The sequence below is a fragment of the Pholis gunnellus genome, assembly GCF_910591455.1.
Source record: "Pholis gunnellus genome assembly, chromosome: 14".
Classification (NCBI taxonomy): domain Eukaryota; kingdom Metazoa; phylum Chordata; class Actinopteri; order Perciformes; family Pholidae; genus Pholis; species Pholis gunnellus.
Window position 1 is genome coordinate 18,486,878 of NC_136541.1, and position 22,745 is coordinate 18,509,622.

Sequence of the window (22,745 nt, forward strand, 5' to 3'; positions counted from 1 at the left end):
GTTTGATGATGACCTTTTAATCTCGCTGGACATGGGAGAAACTGAAAGAATACTTTAAGTAAGTCAATTATTATAGTCATTATATAAGAAAACATTTAGCTATGACTAGCTGGTTCTTAAAGTTATGTGGACAATAAATGGTTTCATGACATTATTCGCGGTTTAAACAGTTTAAACAACTTTTAGGCCCCGCCCACCAGGAAGTACGCATATAAACTCAGCAGCGCTTTCAGTTTTAGCAATGTGTTTACGGAAGACAGCAGACTAGTAACACTGAGGACGTGAGCTGTTTATCAGCCTTAACTTTTAAACTGATTACCTCCCATTACCATGTGCGGAGGCTCGTTGGGTATTCATAACAAACGAGCCCGCAGTGTTGAAGGCAGCGGCTAAGTGCTGGACAGACTCCGCAGTTAACTCCTCCCTGACTGCTCTTTTGGGGCACAGTGGCACTCAAAAGAAGAGGGGTGAAGAATGGAAGATGCGGAGAAAAGCAAGCTTGAGGAGTTGCTGATGTGCCCAGTGTGCCAGGACATCTTCAGGGATCCCCGGCAGCTGCCCTGTGGACACAGCATGTGTTTGGTCTGTCTGGAAACCGTGATGGATCACTCCTCAGACGTTCCTTTCCGGTGTCCAGACTGTAGGGCAGATTTTGGACCGGTCTTTGGGGTGTACAAGAGCTTCGCACTGGCCAACATCGTAGAGGACTTCCGGATATACAGGAAGAGGAGGGTATCTGCTATAATCACTTTTGTTCAACTACAATATATTTTATCAAAACACTTAAAAGACGTAGAGAATATTCAAATGACATCTCAATATCTAATTTCTTTTCTTTTTTTTTGCAAGCAGGAAGAGCAGACAAAAAGTGTGTACTGCGACTTCTGCCTGGAGAAGGAAACTCCGGCCATCAAAACGTGCCTGAAGTGCGAGGTGTCGCTGTGCACGGAGCACGTCAAGGACCACCTGGAGCTGCCGGTGTTCACGGGGCACCCCTTGGTGAGGCCTCTGGGTGACCTCCTGGAGAGGAGATGCCCACAGCACGAGGACGAGGTGCTGAGGTACTACTGCAACACGTCCAGGCGCTACCTCTGCAACATTTGCGCCCTGGACAGCAAGCAGCACAACCTGGCCACCGAGACCTCCTTTGTCCTGCGGAGACAGCTGACTGTGAGTTTTGAATAACACACTTTTACGCTCAGGAAAAAAAAAAAAAAAAACATGGCATCTTTATGTTAATAAGAAAACATCATGTTTCACAAAGGAAGTTTGAGGTAGCAACAGTTTCTACTAAACCGTGAGATTTCACACAGTGATTTAGGACATTCCTGTTGCTGCACGTGTGGAGAAACCGGATGTTCTGGTCGCTGACAATCTGAAAGTCTGACTTTCAAACAGCTAAATAATGTGATACTCTCAGATATTATTTTTTATTTTTTCAACATAAAGCTACTTTAGGGAAAAATAAAAATTGGACGTTAACTGGATGTTAAGAGGTTCAAAGTTGAGCTGTGTATGTATTCAACAGGAGTACATGGACCAACGCTTCGACAAGCTGAAGGAGCAAGTTGGAGAATCCAATGACTCGGTGAAAAAACTGCATGAAGACTTCAAGCGTGAAGTAAGCTCTGTTTACTTGTCAATGTCTGTGATTTTTAAGGGTTTACAGTTTGGTTTCAACACTTTTCTGATCTAATATGTATTTTTCTTCCTTTACAGAGGCGGAGAGCGAGCCCCGTCGTCTCGTCCCTCAACAATGTCACGATGGTGCTTCTCTGTCTGTGGGTCGTTGTCGTGTGTTACGGTAAGATGATGCCAAGCCCTGGTATTGAGTCTGTCCTGTATGTGTGAACATGCACTCACTTGTTGTTGTATCTTTGCCCCCCACCCACCAGCTTACAACTACATTGTTCAAATCCAGATGATCACCAACACCCTGGAAGACCAGCAGAACCGCGTGACTCAGATTTATACCACCATTGTGGGTAAGCAGGAAGGCTTCACACACCCACTGCTGCCTGCTTACACGACAACCGCAGAAATCAGGGAAGGAGGACACATAAATATAAATACATGTGACATTTGTTCGGGGGAAGGTGGGTGTTAAAGAGATATAGGTCAACAGTTTGGGTACGCGTATTCGCTAGTTAGTTAAAAAGAACAGTACAGTTGTCCGTTTAAATATGAAGCTACTGCCAGCAGATGGTAGCTTAGTTTAGCATGCAGACTGTCAGCAGGGGCGGAGTCTGGTTCGGTCCAAAGGTGACAAAACCCACCAGCACATGTTAATCTCACTAATTAACATATTGTTTGATTAAAAACCAAAGTGTGGAACAACAAGTTGTGGTTTCACAGGGCGTTATGAGTTGGGCTGTTTCTTGATCAGGCACAGTGACTTCCTGGAGTCTTTGCTTGTTGCCATGCTCCTTGGTTGCCATGCTTTCAGTTTTAATGCTATGCTAAGCAAAGCTAACCAGCTGCTGGATTTATTTAAAGTATTGTACACTACATGACAGTAGCATTGTTCTTCTCTTACACGTGGCAAGATTGCATGTACGTGTAATGGTTGAGTGTCAAACTATTCCTTGTAATAGGCTGATGGTCGTACATATGGAAGAAGTTGTCCATCTGAGTAAATCACAAACATACAAATAAGTCTTTGACACGAGTTGAAGTCCAGTCTTGTCTGATCTGATTCTACAACCTTCTGAGGAACTCGGCCAACTTGAATAATCTTTTCTTTTTCTTCATCCCCACATAGAACTCTTGGTTAATCATCCACTAAAGAGCCACAAACCTCCAGAGACAGAAGATCAAGGTACAAAATACAATCTTTTAAAACTTTGGAATGGAAATCTTTAGCTAAAGGCATTCCAGAGAGAACTACGTGTTTGTGTTAGAGTAAACTGACTAGCCTGATGAAGATGCTATTAGAACATGTGCCTTGTACGGTCGGTGTGATGCTGACGAGGTAGAAAGTCATTATTTTCATTAAAGAGAGGGAAGAAGACAATGAGTGTATTTACAGGCACATACTTATTCTGGTTTTGAGCATACTCGTGGTTATTCCCATCACTGTTATCATTATTCTGATATCCAGGTTTCTGATCGTCTGCATCGCTTCTGTAACTACTAAGTTCCCTCAATAGCTGAGGCTGATGTCCGTTGGGTTTCTGGCTACCTGGACTCTGCTGCATTTACTTCTCTGTTTTTAATTTCATCCAATCTTCAGTAATGAGAGCAACAATAAAAGGATTATTTTCATCACTATTGCTAGACTTTCACTTTTATTTCAGCATGAACATGTTTCTTTTGCTTTACTGACTGATTGTTACGTAACTTGATTTGAGGACGAACCTCGAGAAGTGTTCACATTGCCAAAGCATCTCAGTTTCCATCCGAGTATTCCAGCTCACATATTCAGGTTTCTAAAAAACAGAATTTTGTGTTTACAAGCACACTCCAATAATCGGATCATAGCATGGATACTTGTGTGCATAGTTGTGATTGTTATGATGGCCAAAGCATTCCGAAAATGCACAGAAAATATGTGATTTTGAGACTATGTAACATTTGCTGAACTGCAGAACAGGTGACAATTATAGGATAATGTGACAAAAGTAAAATGCATGTCTGGCTGAATAATATTAACTACGGCGCAATATCAATTTAAATTTTAGCTACTGTAAGCTACTGGTCGCACCTAACCAAGCGAGTGTATTAAATTGATAATACTGCTCTTATTATGTAAAGTTTTCATTTCTATGCGAATGTTATTTCTCCTTTCAGATTCATAGACGTGTTCGACATTATGGCAAAACTTTTAGTTCATGTTCTGTTGATATTGTCATTTCATTTTTTGAATTCGGGTAGCATCAGAACTGTGTAGGTAAACCCAAATGGTCCGTCTGTCTCTCGGGATGTCTCATGTTGGATCTAGACACAGGCAGTACTCTCCTTGGAGTCAGCAGAGAGAAGGAAAAAATGAAAAACATAAGTGTGTCATAAAGCAATAGTATAGTATGTCCAGAAAAAGTACAGATACTGGGGAAAAAAAGCCATAGTAAAGTATGTTTAAAAAAAATAGTAGTGTGTAAAAAGAAAAATACTTTTTCTGACATACTATATTATGACATTCTAATGACTTGTTTCAACATACTATACTTTTTTTTTTTTGACATACAGTATACTAAGGCCCGATCCCAATGTCCCCCCTAAGGCCTTAAACCCTGAACCCTCAGGGACTTACTGATGTCACCTGGTAAGTGGGTGAGTGTGAGAGGCTGTGAGGGCTTGAAATGGTGTAAATAGGAACGGGACAGCACTTCGCTGCAACATATCACGTTACCAAGGCAACGACAAAAAATATCGTGTACAATTGTGGGGATTTATTTAAACTTTATACTCCATGATTTTGAATGTCTTCCAGGGTCTTTCCTCACAAGATGAGGTCATTTCAAATAATCTATTCACTCGTTTTTGTCAAAACGGCTTCAATGACAAAATGAAATGTTTGAATAAATCTGTGCAATATAATCTCTGCTTCCATTCCTCTGATTCCATGTGTTGTTATGTTCCACCTTTAATCCGTAATGTTTCTGAGTAAATGTAATATTCCAGGCCGAACACCCACGTGCCGTCCTCTTTGTTTACCTTTTTTATGCTTCCACTGGTAAAGTTTTACGTCACATTGCTATGAATTGTGGGTAATTCCCTTGGGCAAAGTCCGCAGAAATGCAGATTTACGGAAAGTGTTCATCAAGGGCTCTAGATGTGACAGTGGGGCAGACCTAAACCCTCACAGACTTTGAGGCGCGCTCTTGAACAGTCTGAGTGTGGAGATTGGGATTGGGCCTAAGACTTTTTTCGACACCGTATACTATGACTTTTTTTTTCCTGACACAACAGAGAAAGAAGGATGGGATTGTGGAACAGAAACACACATTTTAATAATCTTTTCTTATTGCAGACATGACATCCTCTGCGTACAATCATACAACATGGATTAAGTGATCCGTCCTCCGTTCTGGTCCTGAACAGAAAGCTCTGCACTCATCTGGTGAGAAAAGAAGAAACGGACACAAACAGTAGAATTTACATCACAAACATCTGTGCCTACGAAATAAAGCTACTGCAAAAACAACAGTCTTTGTCAAGGTTTGGATATCTGAATGCAAATTTTATATATACTATAACTTTTCACGACTTTGTTCTGACTGTTTTCGACATGCTATATTATGACTTTCCGTCATACTTTAGTATGATTACTTTTTACTTGTACTTTTTCATCACTTCATGCAACATACTATACAGTTACTTTTTTCATCATACTATTCTTTGACCTTTTTCGTGATACTATACCATGACTTTTTATGTTTTTGGACATTCTATATTTTTACTTTTTAAAAGTTTTTTCGACAAACTATATGACATGACTTATTTTAATATTAAATGCAATGTATTGTTTTTAACATACTATGTTTGTGTTTTATGCTATTTTTTCGACATACTAGAATGACTTTTGACATTAAATACAATTTTTTGCGACATACCACACTGTTTGTTTTTTCAACATTTTATATTTTGACTTTGTCTGACGTACTATACTGACTTTTTTCTATATTAAATATTAGGATTATTATTATTATATTAGGATGACCAAAGAGATAGATGATAGCTTGAAAGCAGTGTATGGAGCTATTTATGAGCAGCTTGGTGAATCAAAACCAACATAAGATGGATGGGACATCATTCATTCTTGATGTATTGTTCTTTTTTGTTTTGTTACAACAATCATCAAAATTATGGATAGATAGTTACTCATATATATATATATATATATATATATATATATATATATATATATATATATAGCCACAGGTGCCCACAGTAATCACCAAAACAACAACAAATAATATAACTAAACAAATTACTATTAAAGAGAAAAAGCAACTTTAATATATCAGACATCTAGAATAATTGAACAATAGTACTTATTAATTAAATAACAAAATACTAATATAAAATAAATAGCTCCAACAATAGTGTTATCTCATTTCTGCTAATGGATCACAATGTGTGGAGTTTTGTGAGAACTGTGCCATGGACAACATGGTGAACGCTGGACTAGCAAATAGTGAATTCATATAGGGAGACATTATCTGCCCTTGAGAATAGAATGCTGGATGGAACTGGGTGACAGCAGGGTTCTCGAATAAATTAGAATGTTGAGCTGTCATCTTGTTTATGAAGCCAGGCACTTGTGCAAATTAGCCTCAGTATCTTGCAAAACTTCCCAGAGGACAGCGGGACAGCTCTGAGGCTCTGAGGCAGGCCGCGGCAAAACCACTTGCCAAAGCGCCTGCAGAGGAGTCAGATTGAACTCTGACGATACAGCCTTGCGCGAATGTTTTATAAAGTAATTTCATTTAATTTTATTCAACTGTGGTCAGGCTTCCTGGGGGGGCTCCCCATCCATCTTAGTAATTATGCTGGGATGGTGAACTTCTGTTGACGTGAGGGTCTATCATCTGGCTAATTGGCTGATGAACTTGCAAGCTTTTCAACCAATTTCAGTCGGGTGTTGCCCTATCATGTTAGCAGATTCATGCTCATTGTGTTGAGCAGATTGGGGAGTGTCCTGCAGCGTAACAACTGCATTCTGGGAAGACTACGGAGTCACCTACGGTAGTAGCCCTGGCTTCTCGGAGCCAATGCTGACGGTGGGCGTTTGGACTGTGGGGAAGACCCAGTCGCGCTCTTAAGCCCTGCGTGGTGATATGTGTCACCGTGTGGGGCAAGCCATCGCGGCCCGGAGGACTTGTTCCTCTGGAGCTTGAGTGGCTGCCGTCAGCAGAGTGTAAAGATGGTCGGCCAGTCTTCAATGCTACCAGGAGGCAGGAAGTCTGCGTGCCAGTCTGCCTCAGAGCTCACTTCAGGGTTCCGATGTGTCCGATGTAGGATGCTGTGGTAAGATACTCGCACCAAAATCCTGTCGTGTAAACCAGTAGCATAATTGACCTGGAACTTTGGATTCAGAGCAAACTTTTACTGCTATCACTGTTCGTAATTTGGCTCAGGATGTTTTGTCAAGCCCACAGTTCCATACGGCTGTTCAGGGAACGAATCCACTCGACAGATATGGGAGAAGATCAAGATGTGCAGTCTGCCAAAGCACATATCACTGGGCAAAGGATTGTCCTCACAAAAATGAACATGCAAAATTAACAGAGGATGAAAAAGTGACAGAAGTTGAAGAATGCAACATTACTTTGTTGTCAAAAGAATCATTGTCTGACACAGAGATATTCATGGTGGAGTCTCTAGGATCAGCTGTCATTGACACAGCCTGCACTAGAACTGTGTGTGGAGAAAAATGGCTTGATCATTACAAGAGTGGACTAACACAACGTGAGTTATTGAAAATGGGGGACACAAAGAGTGTAAGAGCATTCAAGTTTGGTGACGGGAGAGTTGTTCATTCTACAAAGAAAGTGAAAATCCCAGCGATGATAGGACAGACTAGATGTCAAATTGAAACAGAAGTGGTCCCAGTAGATATCCCATTGCTTTTAAGCAAAACTTCACTGAAAAGAGCAGGTGCTGTTTTAGACATTGAAAATGACAAAGCCACAATGTTTAAACAGCCAGTGAAACTTGAACTAACATCTTCAGGACATTACTGTGTGAACATCAGAGATGGGAGTAACCCAGATGAACATGAGCTCCAGAATGAGGATGACATTCTCACTGTGACAACAAAAGAAAAACAGAAAGTTCTGTTGAAACTACACAAGCAATTTGGACATGCCTCTGTTGACAGACTGAAAAACTACTGGCCTGCTCAGGTAATGCTGATGATGAATGCACCACAATCCTTAAGGACAATGTAAAAAACTGTGAGACGTGCATCAGATATAGCAAACCAAAGCCAAAGCCTGCGGTGGGTGTGCCCATGGCCTCAACCTACAATGAAACTGTAGCTGTGGATTTGCATGAGCTGGAGCCGGGAGTGGGGTATCTGCATGCAATTGACCACTTCACACGCTTCAGTGCAGGAAGCATCGTCACCACCAAGAAACCCAGGGAGATTGTGAAGCACTTTATACATTGCTGGATAAGTGTTCATGGTCCTCCACGCAAACTGTTCAGTGACAATGGGGGTGAATTCAACAACGAAGATATGAGGAACATGGCTGAAAGCTTCAATATTGAAGTGAAAACAGCTGCAGCTTACAGCCCATGGAGCAATGGGCTTTTGGAAAGGCATAATCAAACCCTCACTGAAATCCTGATGAAAGTGAAGAGGGACAATGGATGTGACTGGAGGATGGCCCTAGACTGATGGCAAAGAACTCTATGCACAACGTGCATGGCTACAGTCCCTACCAGCTGGTATTTGGACAAAACCCAAATCTGCCTTCAGTTCTCACTAACAAGCCACCAGCTCTGGAAGGTACTAATATGAGTACTTGGATAGCCCAGTATATCACAACATTACATGCTGTAAGGAGAGCATTTACAGAAGCTGAGTGCTCTGAAAGGATCCAAAGAGCCCTTCGTAAACAACTGCGGCCCATTGATGACCGATACGAAACAGGGGACAAAGTCTACTACAAACGGGTGGATTGTACAGAATGGAAAGGTCCAGGTGTGGTCATCGGCCAAGATGGTGTAGTGATATTTGTGAGGCATGGGGGCACTTACGTTCGCGTACATCAATCCAGGCTTCGAAAAGTAGAGAGCCCACAAGCAGTGCTGGGAGAAAGGGACATTCAGCTGGAAGGGACTGAACATCATACAACATTACCAGAACCTGGCATTATTGAGAATAACTATGACACTGAAAATGAAAGTGAGGAAGAGATGCCTACAAATGGTGAGGATAACAGTGAACACCCTCACACACCAAGGCAGCCAGAAGGAGGTAGCCATGGTCAATCTGACGCATCACAGAACAACTCCACCACAACTTGTGAAGGCCTTAGTCTGAAAACTGGACAGGTAGTTACATAGACAGATAGTGGGAGTGGCCAAGCTCACACTGGAAAAATCCTCTGCAGGGCAGGAAAAGCCTCTGGAACATACAAATACTGGTATAATTTGGAGTACATTGAGCCTGAGGAAATTTCTGGCACTACCAGTTCTGTTGACTTAGGACGAGTACATGATCTTCAAGTGGTCCCATCTGAGCATGTCGAGTTATGTGCTAGCCATCCTGAAGAAGACATACTTATTGTGAATGATGATGCCTTCATGTCTGCCAAACACAGTGAACTCAGCAACTGGAAAAATAATGTGTTTGAAGAGGTGAAAGATGACGGCCAGAAATGCATCTCTACCAGGTGGGTGTGCACACTCAAGGAGACACCTGATGGTGTTGTACCTAAAGCCAGATTAGTTGCAAGAGGCTTTGAAGAAATGAACACTCAGGAGCTCCCAAAAGACTCACCTACATGTGCCTCGGAGTCTCTCAAAAATGATTATGGCAGTGATATGTCAAAAGAAATGGCAGCTAAACTCTATGGACATTAAAGCAGCCTTTTTACAAGGCAAAGAGTTAACCCGAAATGTCTATATCCGTCCTCCCCAAGAAGCTCAGAGCAAAGGAATTCTATGGAAGTTAAAAAAGTGTGTGTATGGCCTAGCAGATGCTTCTCTGTATTGGTACAACAGAGTGAAAGACACTACGCAGCAGTTGGGAGCTACTGTCACAAGTTGATCCAGCAGCACTGGCTGGATGACTCCTACAATGTGATGTGACTCCTTGCTTGTCACGTGGATGATTTCATCTGGGGTGGTTCAGAAACTTTTTCCACGACAGTCATCCCTCACTTGAAAGTTGCTTTTCAAGTTGGACGTGAAGAGCACAACAGCTACATTGGAATGGAGGTTCACTCTTTAGAGGATGAGATACAAGTGCAACAATGTATCTGCATAAAGAATCTACAACCCATTCCTGTGGCCACACAGTGAGAAGCTCCTCTAACAGACACTGAAACTGACATGTTAAAGTCAAAGATTGGCCAAATATTGTGGGTAGCAAGGCAGAGTAGACCCGACATATTGTGTGACATATCCATCCCAGCATCAAGTACTAAGCATGCCACTGTTCAGACTCTGCACTGTGCAAACAAACTTGTCAGGAAACTGTAGTCAGACGAGGTGACCTTGAGGTTTCAGCATTTGGGAAAAGACAGCTCGCTGAAACTAGTGGTGTTCAGTGACTCCTCGATGGGAAACTGTCCAGACGGAGGCACTCAAGGCGGACGCCTGGTCAAGCTTATGGGAGAGAATGGAAGATTTTCACCCATATGCTGGCAGTCAAAGGATCAGGAGAGTTGTCCGAAGCACCTTAGCAGGAGAGAATTTGGCACATGTAGATGGCATTGACAGTGCTGTCTTTTTGGCTACACTCTACTCACAACTTACCACAGGTGATTGCACACGGAACAATTTGCCCATTGTGTGTGTAACGGACAATCACTCTCTTCTTGATGCTGTCAAGTCCACAAAAACAGTCACTGAAAAGAGACTCCGCCTCGAAATCAGCAGCGTCAAGGAGCTCGTCCACTCTAGGACCATCCAGCAGATCATGTGGTCAGCCTCCAGGGAACAGCTCGCTGACTGCTTGACTAAGAAGGGGACATCTGCACTTGTTCTGCTGAGGGCCCTCAGCGAAGGTGTATGGCAACTTAAAGGCTAAACGAGCTAATCAACAAAAGCCTTATTACCCTCATTAAAGTTGCAAGTTTAAACCTGTTTAAACCTGTTCTAAAAACACAAATGTTTGCTTTTTGTGACTATGTTTTTCTTTAAAGAGAAAGGGGAGTTTGTTAAGTACTGAGTGAACTACTGTGCATGTGTGTAACGCTTGTAGTTCTAGAGGAGCTGAAGACATGTAGCGTTTGTTGTGGATGTCGTGCTTAAGGTTGAAGTAAAGTCTGAAACATGTACAGTTGTCGCTGGAATTATTGAGTGAACAGTTTGGTGCCACCATAACGATTTTAGGATTACCAAATCCCTCCTTGAATATGAAGTTGTTAACACTGATTATTTACTTAGAGTAAAGTACAGCAAAACTTAGAGAGCTTTGCTTATAGGAGTGATATTTTAAAGTATAGTATTTATAATCATACAGTTGTAAATCAATTAAATAACTATGTAAAGTTTGAGGATTTCCTCTAACTTCCTACATTAGGACAGTCTTTCTATGCTCTCATTTACTCACAAATCTCTCTGGCTCTCGCTCTCTGGCTCCTGGAGGGAGCCAGGGGCATCCATGGCTCCCCATCCATCTTAGTTATGCTGGGATGGTGAACTTCTGTCAATGGTAAAATAAATAGCTCCAACACAGAGTACATTGTGACGTTAGACACACACACATTTTGTACATTTGAAAGTTATTTATGGCTTTATAGTATTTATTTAATCCACAAAAGTTGAGACCATCATAAAAACTAATTCAGTTTTAAGACCCCGCTGGTAAAAAAAACAAAAACATTCCAGCTTCTCCACTTTAGTTTAAGAAATAAAGGAATTGAAAACAATCTGAATCTATAACTTTTGTTGATCACCAGCCATTTTGGCCACAAGTGCCAAGTACGGGCTAATGGAAAATGGCAAAGTGGAGCTTTGCAGTAACATAGGTAGGGAGGAGTCACATAACAGCAAACTGACTCTCAGCAGCATCTATGTAAAGGTTGCTAACGTTAGCCACCATAAGCTACTGGTCTTACCAGATGAAGTCGGGCTGTAGCAACTGAGCAATTAGCTACAAGAGTCAGTCCTGCTTTAAGAGACGTAGCAAAAAGAGAAAGAACTGGATTGAGCAAATCTGCTCATTTATTAAGAAAACATGAAAGTCAAGCTTTTATTTTTTTAACAGTTATCTGAACAGAATGCTTTACAAAAAATGAAGGCAATAATAAACCTAAAAGGCCACTATTCTCAGTACAAAACAAGGTATACAGTGGTACTAATTGTTTCCCCACTCAAACGAAGACATATTTCAGCCTTAGTTAGTAGTTAGGAATTAGAAATGTTTTGCTTTCTTAGAGACATGAAACATCAAAACATTACAGAGCATGAATTTCAAATCAGTGAATGGGTCCGCTGATGCCGTGCCCCATGTACAGTACTGTACAATCATGTCACAAACTGCTGTAAAAATGTTCTTTGAAAGAGCATTTTGAGAAACAAACTTCCAATTTACAGTAAACAAGTATAAACTGACCTAAAGTAAAGAATACCTTTTTCCTGATCAACTATTATACTTCTTTGTGCTGATTTTTTTTCTTCCTCTAGCTGCCTTGAGTCCCTTGACATTCTGACAAAAACCTGTATACAGAACACAAAATGATCATCCTTATATTAGTGTGCCAAAAATAGTAACATGGAATCGCTGGAGTGGAAAACAAGTGTTCTGTTGATGCGATTGGCCGCCGCTCCTTAATTCACCAGTCCCATGGTCTGACTCCTGAACGAGCACCACGCCCTGAATATAGCTCTGAAAAAAGAAAAAAAGAAAAACGGAAAATATAAAGTTCAGAAACGTTCTTTAATTTCTGCTGGTGTCGTGTATTTCAATCGACAGTGATGTTGAAGTGGTGATCGAAGGAAGCTCCGCGGACACTGTTCTTGATATTATAATGAAGTTTATTACAACAAGCAACACATGTCATACGGACGGTTAACACGGCCGGAGAATCCTCAGTCAATTCAAAAAGGTTCTAAAGTGCGGAGAACCCTCGCCTGCTTATATCCAGCTGATGACCACCCCCAGAGGTTAGGAAGATAACTCAGAAGGAGCGTAACATGTTGGCCGCTTCAGGACCCCTAATAAACATGTCTCGGACATGGGCCCCCTCTTCTCCTCGGACCCTGCTCCGATAATATGAAACATCGGGAAATGTTATCAGGGCGCATAAATTAAGGACATGGCTCCTACACTCCCTATATCTGCTCGATGCAAAGGACAGAGTTCATGCCTTCTACACTCCATATATCTGCTCCATGTAAAGGACATGAGTTCAAACACTTATGCTGTTTAATGTGTAGGCGGAAAATACACCACACTGGAAACTAAATGTAACCCCGTGCCTGTTTCAAACCCCTACACACCTGCAGTGAGTGGCCACACATTCGTTGCTGCAGTATTCTTTGTCCCAGTCGTCGCTCTCTACGGCCGGGTTGTTACAGCCCGGCCTCACACACACACTCCTCATCGTCCCGGCATCACTGGACCCATTCACCTCCATCTCTTCCTGGAAAGAAAAGCAGGAAATTTAAATCAGTGAATGTAAATAGGATTTTTTTTGTTTGCCAGAAGAAGAGAAAAAGATTTCACGTCACAGTCGACAGATAGAAAACACAAAATAAAGTGATAAGTAGAGGCTCCTCTGACAGCTGTGTGATGAGACGTGCACATCTGGAAAGTGCATGATCTCGCATGGGCTGTTGTGTGACCAGCACCTTTTCACTAGCCCAGATGTCATGGGAGTGTTTTCCACTGGTGCTTTCTCTTTAACACTTTAACGCTTTTATCTTCTCAGCCACACTGATTTACAGCTTTGCCATATTCTAATGACCAGACTCTACTTTGAGATATTTTCCTGCATCCTTCCCCTGATTGGTACTTTTTACTTTTAAAATCGTTTCTCTGAATGCCGAGTTTCTTATTTTATCTAGAGAAATCACTCGATACACTTTTCTTGGACGCTATAACTTCTGCCATATTCCTAGCTGATGCTGCTGCTATGGTCTCTCCCCCCGTCCTGCCTGTCAAAGCACAGAGTATGTGACGACCCCTCCGCCCCACGAGGTGTCCCCGTGTCCTGTCTTTCTGGATAAAAGCTCATCACCTTCACACAGAGTGCTCACTCTCCTCCCTGGCTGACACCTCTGCTCCATTACAGCCATTTTCACACATCCACACACAAATACATGACTGATTACTGACTGTCCATGTTTGTTCCGTTCTTTAATGTTCTATTAGTAAATAAATATGCTTAATTATCATATTAAAACTCGTCTGGTCTCCCATTTTTGTTGCAGCCTTTGAGCCGGGTTGCAGCAGGTAATACAGGTAGACTGACATACTGTGTGACCAATCAGAGAGCTAGAATAAGCAGCTACGCTGTGAAGAACGGTGAGTGAGTGAGTGAGTGAGGTTGATTGACGGATATTTGTGTCCCGTTCATGTAATAAAATTGTGGAGTTAATTAATTCTAAACTGGCGCTAATAAACTCAGCGCAGTGCAGGAATGTCGCCACAGACACCAGAACACGGCGTGTTTTGGCGCTATGTTCACCTTTTCCGTAGCTTCCTCTTGGATGCGTACTTAGATTCTGGCCCCGGGTCGCTACGTTTTTATAGAGCTCGACGCCCAGAAATGTCTCGAACACAGAAAAATTAAAAGAAAAGAGAAAATACAGGCAGAGGGGCAGGGTCTCGATACAGACAGAGGTTGCTTCTTTTAGAAAAGTTACAAAATCTTAATTCCATCCACTGATTCAAAGCTGTAAAACAAAAGAAGATTTATGGCACTATTGTTGCAGTAAGTAGGGGAGATAAATGTATTTGAGATTTGGCAGTTTTGCGTAAAATATTTTGACTCACTTGAATCTGAAAAACAACTTTCACTTCTGACAGTTGGGAATATGTTGCTACGACAACAGCTTTGTGTTGTCTGAGGATAAATGATGAGTCAGCTTCAAAGAACTGAACTAGCCAAAGTCAAAATTGTCAAATTGTCAACGATCAAATCACAGTTATTTGTGGATAAAACGAGGCCTCGCACAGAACAAACAGCAGCAATGAGTTAGGAACATGTACCTCTTCTGAGTGCAGCACTTCTGTAACTACGTCGTCGTCCGTGCTGCCCGACGTGTCTGCAGAGTTCACCACCTGTACCGACAAGACGGGTGCCGACTGGGCAGTGGACGACAAAGACATTGTACTCGGGACGATAATTGGCAGGGCCTCTTTGGCCTGCAAGGACGCAGGAACTATCTTTATCTGGAGTGGAGGCATCGGTGTAGCCGCGATGGACACCGGGAGGCCCAGCGTGGTGCTCCCCTCGCGGGGCTTGGCCTGTAAGGGCGGAGGCGCCGGCGCCATTTGCTGGAGCCGCGGCGGAGGCGGTGCGCTCTGCATCTGCTGCAGCGGAGGCGGCTGGCGAGAGGCGCCCGACACCACCAGTGTGGGCTGCAAAGAGCGGACCCCTCCGGGCAACACGGTCACCACCTGGCCCCCCAGCTGCAACATGTGCTTTGGGATTATGATCTTTGTGATGGTCGGGGACGGGGGCGCGGGCGCTGCTGGAGCGGGGGCTTTGTTTGCCCCCGTGCGGGAACGCGTGGTCATCTCCGGGACGTCCAGGATGATGTTGGAGGCACAAATGTTGGTGATGGTGTTCTCTTCCAGGCTGTTGGTAGGCGGACGGATGGCCTGGTGACCAGATAATTGAAAGGCTCCAGGATTCAGACTGACCACCGGCGGAGGTGGAGGTGGTGGTGGTGGTGGTGGTGAAGGGGCGGTCTCCATCTCCTCAGTGGCAGGCTGTGGTGAAGACGCAAAAGAAATATGAATGAAAATCTGAAACAGCAATCACCTGCTTTTCATTCAGAGGACAGCACGATCTTACCTGTGTGAGCTGGTTCTCTCTATAAGCTACCAGGGCTCTCAAATACTCCCTTTTGGCTGCTTCTGTCTTTCTCTTATACACCTAGTGGAGACAAGACAAGTACCATCGTTTGAAATCATTTTTCTCCCCCATAACTGACAGAGGACATTAATATATAAGAATCCTTATACCTGCTTCTGCTCCTCAGCCAGACTGTCCCACATGGAGGCCACAATCTTTGACACCTCCCCAAAAGAGGCGTTGGGGTTCTGGCCCTTAATGGCTGCCTGGGTGTCTCTGAAGAACAACGCATACGCTGAGACGGGCTTCTGTGGCTCGTTTGGGTCTTTCTTCTTCCTTCCTTTCTTAGCACCCACTGCCGCCGTCACTGAGGCCAGTGAGGCCGGCTTGCCGCCGCCCCTCCTGGCTATAGCCGGAGACACAGAAGATGTGGGAGCTGGGTGGGAGGACATGTGGGAGAGGGAAGAGGAGAGATACAAGGGGGCGTCTACCAGCACACTCCTCTGAGTAGGGAGAGGAAACGTGGAAGACAGGGGAGAAGACATATTAGCCGTAGGATCTTAAAACCTAGCACGGAATCCAACAGACATGAATACAAGGCATGCAAGCCAACATTAAGGTAGTAAGTAGGCGTCTACAGGTGTAACCTCTGTAGTGTATTTTCCTCAATACACATGAAACAGCATACTTGCATGACTATGTCCTTTGTTAGGAGCAGATGTATGGAATGTGGGAGGCCCGTGTAGGAGGCATGTCCTTGATTTATGCGCCCTGTGACATGTCCAGATGTTTTACATTATCGGAGCAGGCATACGAGGAGGGGCCGGATGCCCATGTCTGAGACATGTTTTTGGACACATTATGATTGAATAATCATATAACGGTTGTGATTTGAGAACGGGACATTTAATAACTTGTAAGGACAGATATGTTGCCCGATGTATTGAATAAAAGAAAAAAATGAAATGAGCTTCCTTTGAGAAGACGTAATGAATTAAACGAGGTATTGAATAAAAATGAGCTTCTTTTGAGAAGACGTAATGAATTGAATGAGTTAATAAATAAAACATGAGCTCTTCTTAAAAGGGACGTAATATAACAAATGAGTTATTGAATACACTACACCTCTCACCTTGAAGTCATCCATGTCCTCATCCTGCAGGGAGCCAGCCGGTGATGGTGTTGCTGAGAGCGGCTGCTCGAGTGTCTCTGAAGGATGCCCAATGGTGTCACCCCCGAGACCGAGTGCCAGCTCAGACGGGTTAATGGTGCTCAAGTGGCTGCTTCCCAGAAGACCATGACTGATGTCACCAAGTTGGACATCAATGGTCATGGGGGATGAACTGCTGAAATGTGAACCACTGGAATTCCCCAGTTCCTGCGGAGGGATTTGAACACAACAAATGAATTGCTAACGTTCAAAACACACCAAACAGCGTTTACGTGTGCGGGTACCAGACACTCACCAGAGCAGAAGAGCTCAGCAGGGCTCCCACTCCAGCTTGGCCCATCGCCCCAAGGTTCAGCTGCTCCAGGCCTTGAGACCCAGAGTTCACAAAGGTGGAGGCAAAGGACGGGTCATTGGCCTCCACCACCAGGTTACTGACAAGGCTACGGGAGCCCGAAGGCCCCCCGGGGCCGCCCGACCCATCCGTCAACTCAAAGTGGGACACTCCATCAGTGATGCTCAGAGTCGGGTCTGGATCGAGGGAGATAGGGGGGATCTCGAAAACCTCATCCCCGAGGCTGGGGGTATGGAACGTCTGCTATATGTGGAGAGAGAGACGGTGGAGACGTGTTACTCTGCACTACCGGTACCATGTTGCTCGACTTAGCGTTAACTCACTCACCTCAGCGGACAAAAACGGGTGGCCCCCTCCACTGATGGTGAGATAACTGTCGCCGCCTTCTGTAAACTGAAACAGACCGTTAGCATATACGCTAACTAAGTAACGCATTTCCATTCGCCGACCTTTTCATTTAAATCCTGGTAATGTTGGGTTACCTTATTTTCCTCCGAGTAGCCACCATAGGCTTGGGTGTCCAAAAACTCCGAGTCAACATTTTGAGCACAACCATCCGACAGGTCAGAGTAGAAATTGAGGTCCATTTTGAGATGATTTACTCCAAACACACAAACAACCACACACGTGTTACACTTAGTCGGAAGGGGTAATTTCTCAATGACCTACCCATTTGGGTCAACTATCTCAACATGAACTAAAGTTGCTAGCGGCTCGCTAGCTAATCTCTGCCACCGGTTAGCATAACGTTATGGTGGAGGAGATGAAGCTAAACTATCTTAGCGTTGAAGCCCGAGGCAGACCAGGGACAAGGGGCGATTTGGGCCTGAAAAAAGTAAAATAATAAGTTATCAAAATGCTATGTATTAGCTCCCCGGGGAGCAAAGCTTGCAGGAGGCCCAAAACAAACCCATTCATACGTGTGATGCTACCGCCATGTCCGAAGCATAGCTAGTGCTGCATTCAAGGGCTGTCGGAAATAAATACTTAACGGTACTTAAAGGCCTACGTAATATATATATATGACTGTATGACAGGCCTATTTATTAACTTTCTGCCAGCTATGTGACTCGCTAAGACGTGACGGTGAAGAGACAAATAGCTTTCTAAGTGAACAAAGGTTACCCGTTTAGCATTATTTACAACCATGTTTGTACGCTTAACGTTTTGTTTGGCCAAGTAAAACAGCCAGTAAAATGCCAGATTCACATGTTTCCATTTTCGTTTGAAGTCTAAAATGAAACGGCCACCAGTTGATCTAGCTAACTACCTCTTTATATTTACGATAAGTTTGATTGTTTTCTGTATTCCATCTACGACCAAAGAAAAGGCCATGAAGGCAGCACTTCCGACTTCAAACGGAAGTTAAACCAGTCGACTCTGCTCCGTGCTCTCCTTGTATTTCAAAATAAAACGTCAAAATAAAAGTCAAGGCGATAGAATGACCGTATGCAAGAAATTATTATATAGTCTACGATGCAAGCATATACCAGGGTAACATTAGAAGAAGATAAATTAATGAATATAAGGACATAATCCTTGTTCGATAGGAGTGTGTTGGCAACAGAAGTTGACTACATGCAGTTTAATATTCTCATTTATCCATGTAAACAGCAAGAATCAAGTTTTCGATTAATCGGTGCATTGTTTGATGCAATACAGTTCATAATATAGTTTAATAAAAGTCATTTTTGTGTTCACAGAGTTGTTGCTGTTGGCACTGATATTTAATTTTCCATCGTATTCTGTTCCTTGAGTGAACGCAGAGCACAGGCTGTATAAGGGTAGCAGAGTACAAGTGTTTACCATTTCTACCAATAGATGACACTATAAGTGTATTTAAACTATAGATTTAGTTATATTTACCTGTGTTAGAAAAATTCACGCAAGACCGATGGAAAATCATTAATCAATTGGCCATTTATTCTTGCAAGAAGGAGACAGAGTTGATTCACATACAGTATACATGGATCAAGGCTGCTCAGAGGTCTGACTCTGAGCCTCGGATATTTATACCAAGTAAACAATACAGTGTCACAGGCAATACGTCACGAAAGCATAACACACACACAAAATGGCTTCCACGCCATGTAGTAGTCAGGAGGCTATGTTCTCATAACATAGCTCTGTACCCATCTTAACGCTCCCACAGTCCTTATTATCATTTCAATCCAGGACATGCTGCTGAGTGTTCTTTCGCATAGACTAAACAACTGTGGTGAGGCAGTTCACACAAAACTGTGTAACTGTGTAAACACATAAGGACACCAAGCTTTTAAAGCACACCTTATAATTAGTCATTTAGATTTTCCCCAACAACCTGTGTCTTTGTTAATTACTATACTATGACTTTTTTCGACATACTGTTTTGGCTGTATATTTTCCCTGCGCTGTTGTCCCTTTCTATCCTCCCCAGACAATCTGCATTGCCAATCGAGGTGCACCTGAATTGCACAGGAAGTTCTTAAAAGCTCCTATGCCAGCAGCAGAAGAGTTAGGGAAGTCATTTCACATGACGTTCTCCAAAAAGAGAAAAGTGTCCAGAGAGACCAGAGTCTTTAACCAAGAATGGACAGACTGTGACAAAAGTGGCAATGTGAAGCGCCACTAGGAAACAAAGAACAACTCTTTAGAGCAAACGCACCCACTCAATATGATCAGAATCCTAAAACACATGAATTCACTACCCAACAATGATGATAACAGAGAGGACTAGAGCTGAAACAAGTGGTTTCAATAACCACAGATAAAGTCCCTGCACACAAACTTAAGATAAGAATATAATATTGTGGCTTTTTTGGGTGACATCACCTCACACTTGAATGAAGGATTCAGTTAATTTTTCTAAAATGAAGTACTTTATTTTAAGATGCACATTTTTTAAAAGCTTTCTGTTATATTTTGATCGAGTCCTTATTTTAATTTATTTTAATTAATTAATTTGATTATTAATTATAATTCATCTAGTTCAATTTTAAAACTGTCAATAAATATTGTTGAGATATTATTCAATTGCAATTTGATGCAATTTGATTTGACAGTTAGTTGTTGACTACATACAGATGTTAATACAACTGTTCGGCTACTTCAATACATATGGAACTAAATCATTGCACAAGTTAGACATTACTGTGATGTTCCGGACCTTTGCACGAGGAAATTCTCTTGAAACGGACCTCGTGAATTTTAATTGAATACCCCTGGTCTAGCTTATTGATACAGGTGTATTTAATGCTGATTATTTCATCTGATATTTGATGTTCATGCTTAATTTGCAACCTATATACATCATGTATTTACTTGTTATTTTATGTAATTTCAGAACTAAACATACAAACGATCCACCAGCCTCAGCCTCCCGGTAACACCCGGCGAGAGAGCTATTCATTCAGAAAGGTTTGGGCTTTTACAAACGTGACGTCATTAGGGTGATCAAGCAGAATCTAGTGATGAAAACAAAACCTGCAGCTGCAACGTTGAAGGCTGATCAGCATTTGTACAATTTACCTAAAACCGTATTTCAATAAAGATCAATACTGTATCTCGTATCTTTAAACATCTGTGTGCTCAGTGTGAGTTTCCTATCATCCACAGTCATGCACAGTTGATGTTTTTCATAATGTCAGCAGATTGCATGATACAATAACTTATATTCACAATCTGTGATTTAAATATAAATAAGTTAGGCTTGTTCTGACACTTAATAACAAGACAGTATATTGAGCTGTGTAGCTATTTAAACCATAGATTTAGTCATATTTGCCTGTGCCTTTGTAAGTTATCTATGTTATTGATACAGATGTATTGATTGCTGATTATTTTATCTGATATTTGATGTTTATGGTTAATTTGCAACCTAATTACATCATGTATTTACTTGTTATATTCATGTGATTTAAGAACCAAACATACATGGAAGAGTGAGCATGGGTTGATCACGAGGCAATAAATAATGACAATTGAAAAATAAACAGACATTTTGGTTCTTTCTTATTAAACACTAACCATAATTCACCTACCTCATGGATTCATTTATCACACCTAAATCCTGATTTGAATGGTTAAACAGAAAAGGTCAAAGGGCCAAGCTGAGAAGATATAATGTGGGTCAAATACTGTGGTCCAAATACTATGACTTCAGTTTCATTGCCATTAAATACAGAAAGTTTGACTCTAGAATATTATAATTTTTTTCCTAATCTCACAAGACAAGAGCAAGATCCAGATTGATTGGTTCTCTTTTCTTCTTTTCTTCTTTGCTACCATGCTATCTGTCTCGTGACCCCTCAGATTGATCTCTGGAGCTCTTGGGGGATGCAAACCGTCAGGCTGGAATTGGATTGGGAACCAATGCAACAGACTATTAGCTCTTTAGCATGTTGAACACACCAGTATGGCTGTCTTGTAAAATGAAGGTCCCATCCAATAAGACTGGTCTGCAGAAGCCTGCTTTGGGAGGAGGGCTGTTTAAAACTGTTAAAAACAGTAATCTGAGAAAAAACATGTCAGTCTCATCACAAGTCTCAACACTACAGCCTGAAACATTCACCCAAATAGTTTAAGAAGCCTTTATTTAAATAAATAAATTGATATAATTAATCATTACATACAAATAATTCAGTGTTTGCGCCCATTGGCAGTTTATTCACATTCAATTGTGGGAAAGTGGCAGAAATATGACTTTATCAAAGTAATATATTATGTTCATTACTTAGGCTATTTGTTAATTTATTTAATTTAGCTCTCATTAAATTGATCACTGGAGCAAATTACGTTTGAAAACGCGCAACTTTTACTTTGAAGGCGAGCTGTCTGTTTCCGACTCTCGACTTCCTCTACTCAAGCAGAACACATTTTGCATTTGTTCAAGTAGACCAATGAGGTAACATCCCTAAACTGTTCATTATACAACGTGAACAATGGCGAATGAATTACCGTAGGACCGTTAGCCTGATTTTCACGTCTTTTGACCGGCTTCAAATCACCAAATACATGCTCACTGGCACTCGACTATGTTGTAATATTATTACTAGATCTAGTTTCTATTGGTATATCTATTTTCGAAATTACATTAAATATATTTTGTTTTAACGCAAATGGCCTGCTTGCCCTGCTCCCCACCTAAATACACAGAGCCTCTTTACTCCCACTCTAATGCGAGGGGAGAAGAAGTAGTCCCTGAAGGTTCAAAACGAGTGTTTTAAAAATAAATCATATTTTGTGTTAATTGTCAATGTACATGTATGGTATCTATTATTTAAAGTTATATATTTGTTTTTACTCACAACAGCTTAGTAGTTACGAAAGCGTTTTGAGTTAAAATCGGCATGACCACTAATGAAAGGTTTGGGAGTGGTACGTGTTTTAATGCGTAATATAAATATAGGAAAGTGGGAAACTTACCTGACAGACGCTGCAATCAATGAGTTAGATTAATGGCTTTTTTTTTTTACCAATATTATCATTCACAATTGTTTGTAGTGTAAAAGAGAAATTAGTCAATTTAATATCAGTTACCAGACTGATTTATCTTTTATGTTCTCGATCCCGTTTGTCAATCTGTCTTCTCAATCGT

General features: G+C 41.9%; 2 protein-coding genes across 3 annotated transcripts; one reads left to right on the plus strand and one right to left on the minus strand.

Annotated features, from left to right (window-relative positions):
- The first annotated feature begins 244 nt into the window (after nucleotides 1-244).
- LOC306706225 (E3 ubiquitin/ISG15 ligase TRIM25-like) lies at nucleotides 245-5,193 on the plus strand. Of its 2 annotated transcripts, none has more exons than XM_079173207.1 (7): nucleotides 245-732; nucleotides 850-1,170; nucleotides 1,529-1,621; nucleotides 1,720-1,804; nucleotides 1,896-1,985; nucleotides 2,762-2,818; nucleotides 4,970-5,193. In XM_079173207.1, exons 1-7 carry the CDS (start codon nucleotides 475-477, stop codon nucleotides 5,011-5,013), a joined length of 948 nt encoding a protein of 315 aa, XP_079029333.1. In that variant the 5' UTR covers nucleotides 245-474; the 3' UTR covers nucleotides 5,014-5,193. The 2 variants fall into 2 exon arrangements, with proteins under 2 accessions (XP_079029333.1, XP_079029334.1); XM_079173208.1 differs by having other exon boundaries at nucleotides 853-1,170; nucleotides 4,970-5,188.
- Nucleotides 5,194-11,900: 6,707 nt separating this feature from the next.
- On the minus strand, nucleotides 11,901-18,070 carry tox4a (TOX high mobility group box family member 4 a). The gene is made up of 9 exons (XM_079173202.1): nucleotides 17,653-18,070; nucleotides 17,498-17,563; nucleotides 17,114-17,413; nucleotides 16,780-17,025; nucleotides 15,818-16,150; nucleotides 15,648-15,728; nucleotides 14,837-15,562; nucleotides 13,123-13,265; nucleotides 11,901-12,508 (listed from the first exon to the last, which is right to left on the minus strand). The coding sequence occupies exons 1-9, from the start codon at nucleotides 17,755-17,757 to the stop codon at nucleotides 12,451-12,453; spliced, it is 2,058 nt and encodes a 685-aa protein (XP_079029328.1). The 5' UTR covers nucleotides 17,758-18,070; the 3' UTR covers nucleotides 11,901-12,450.
- Nucleotides 18,071-22,745: the final 4,675 nt, after the last annotated feature.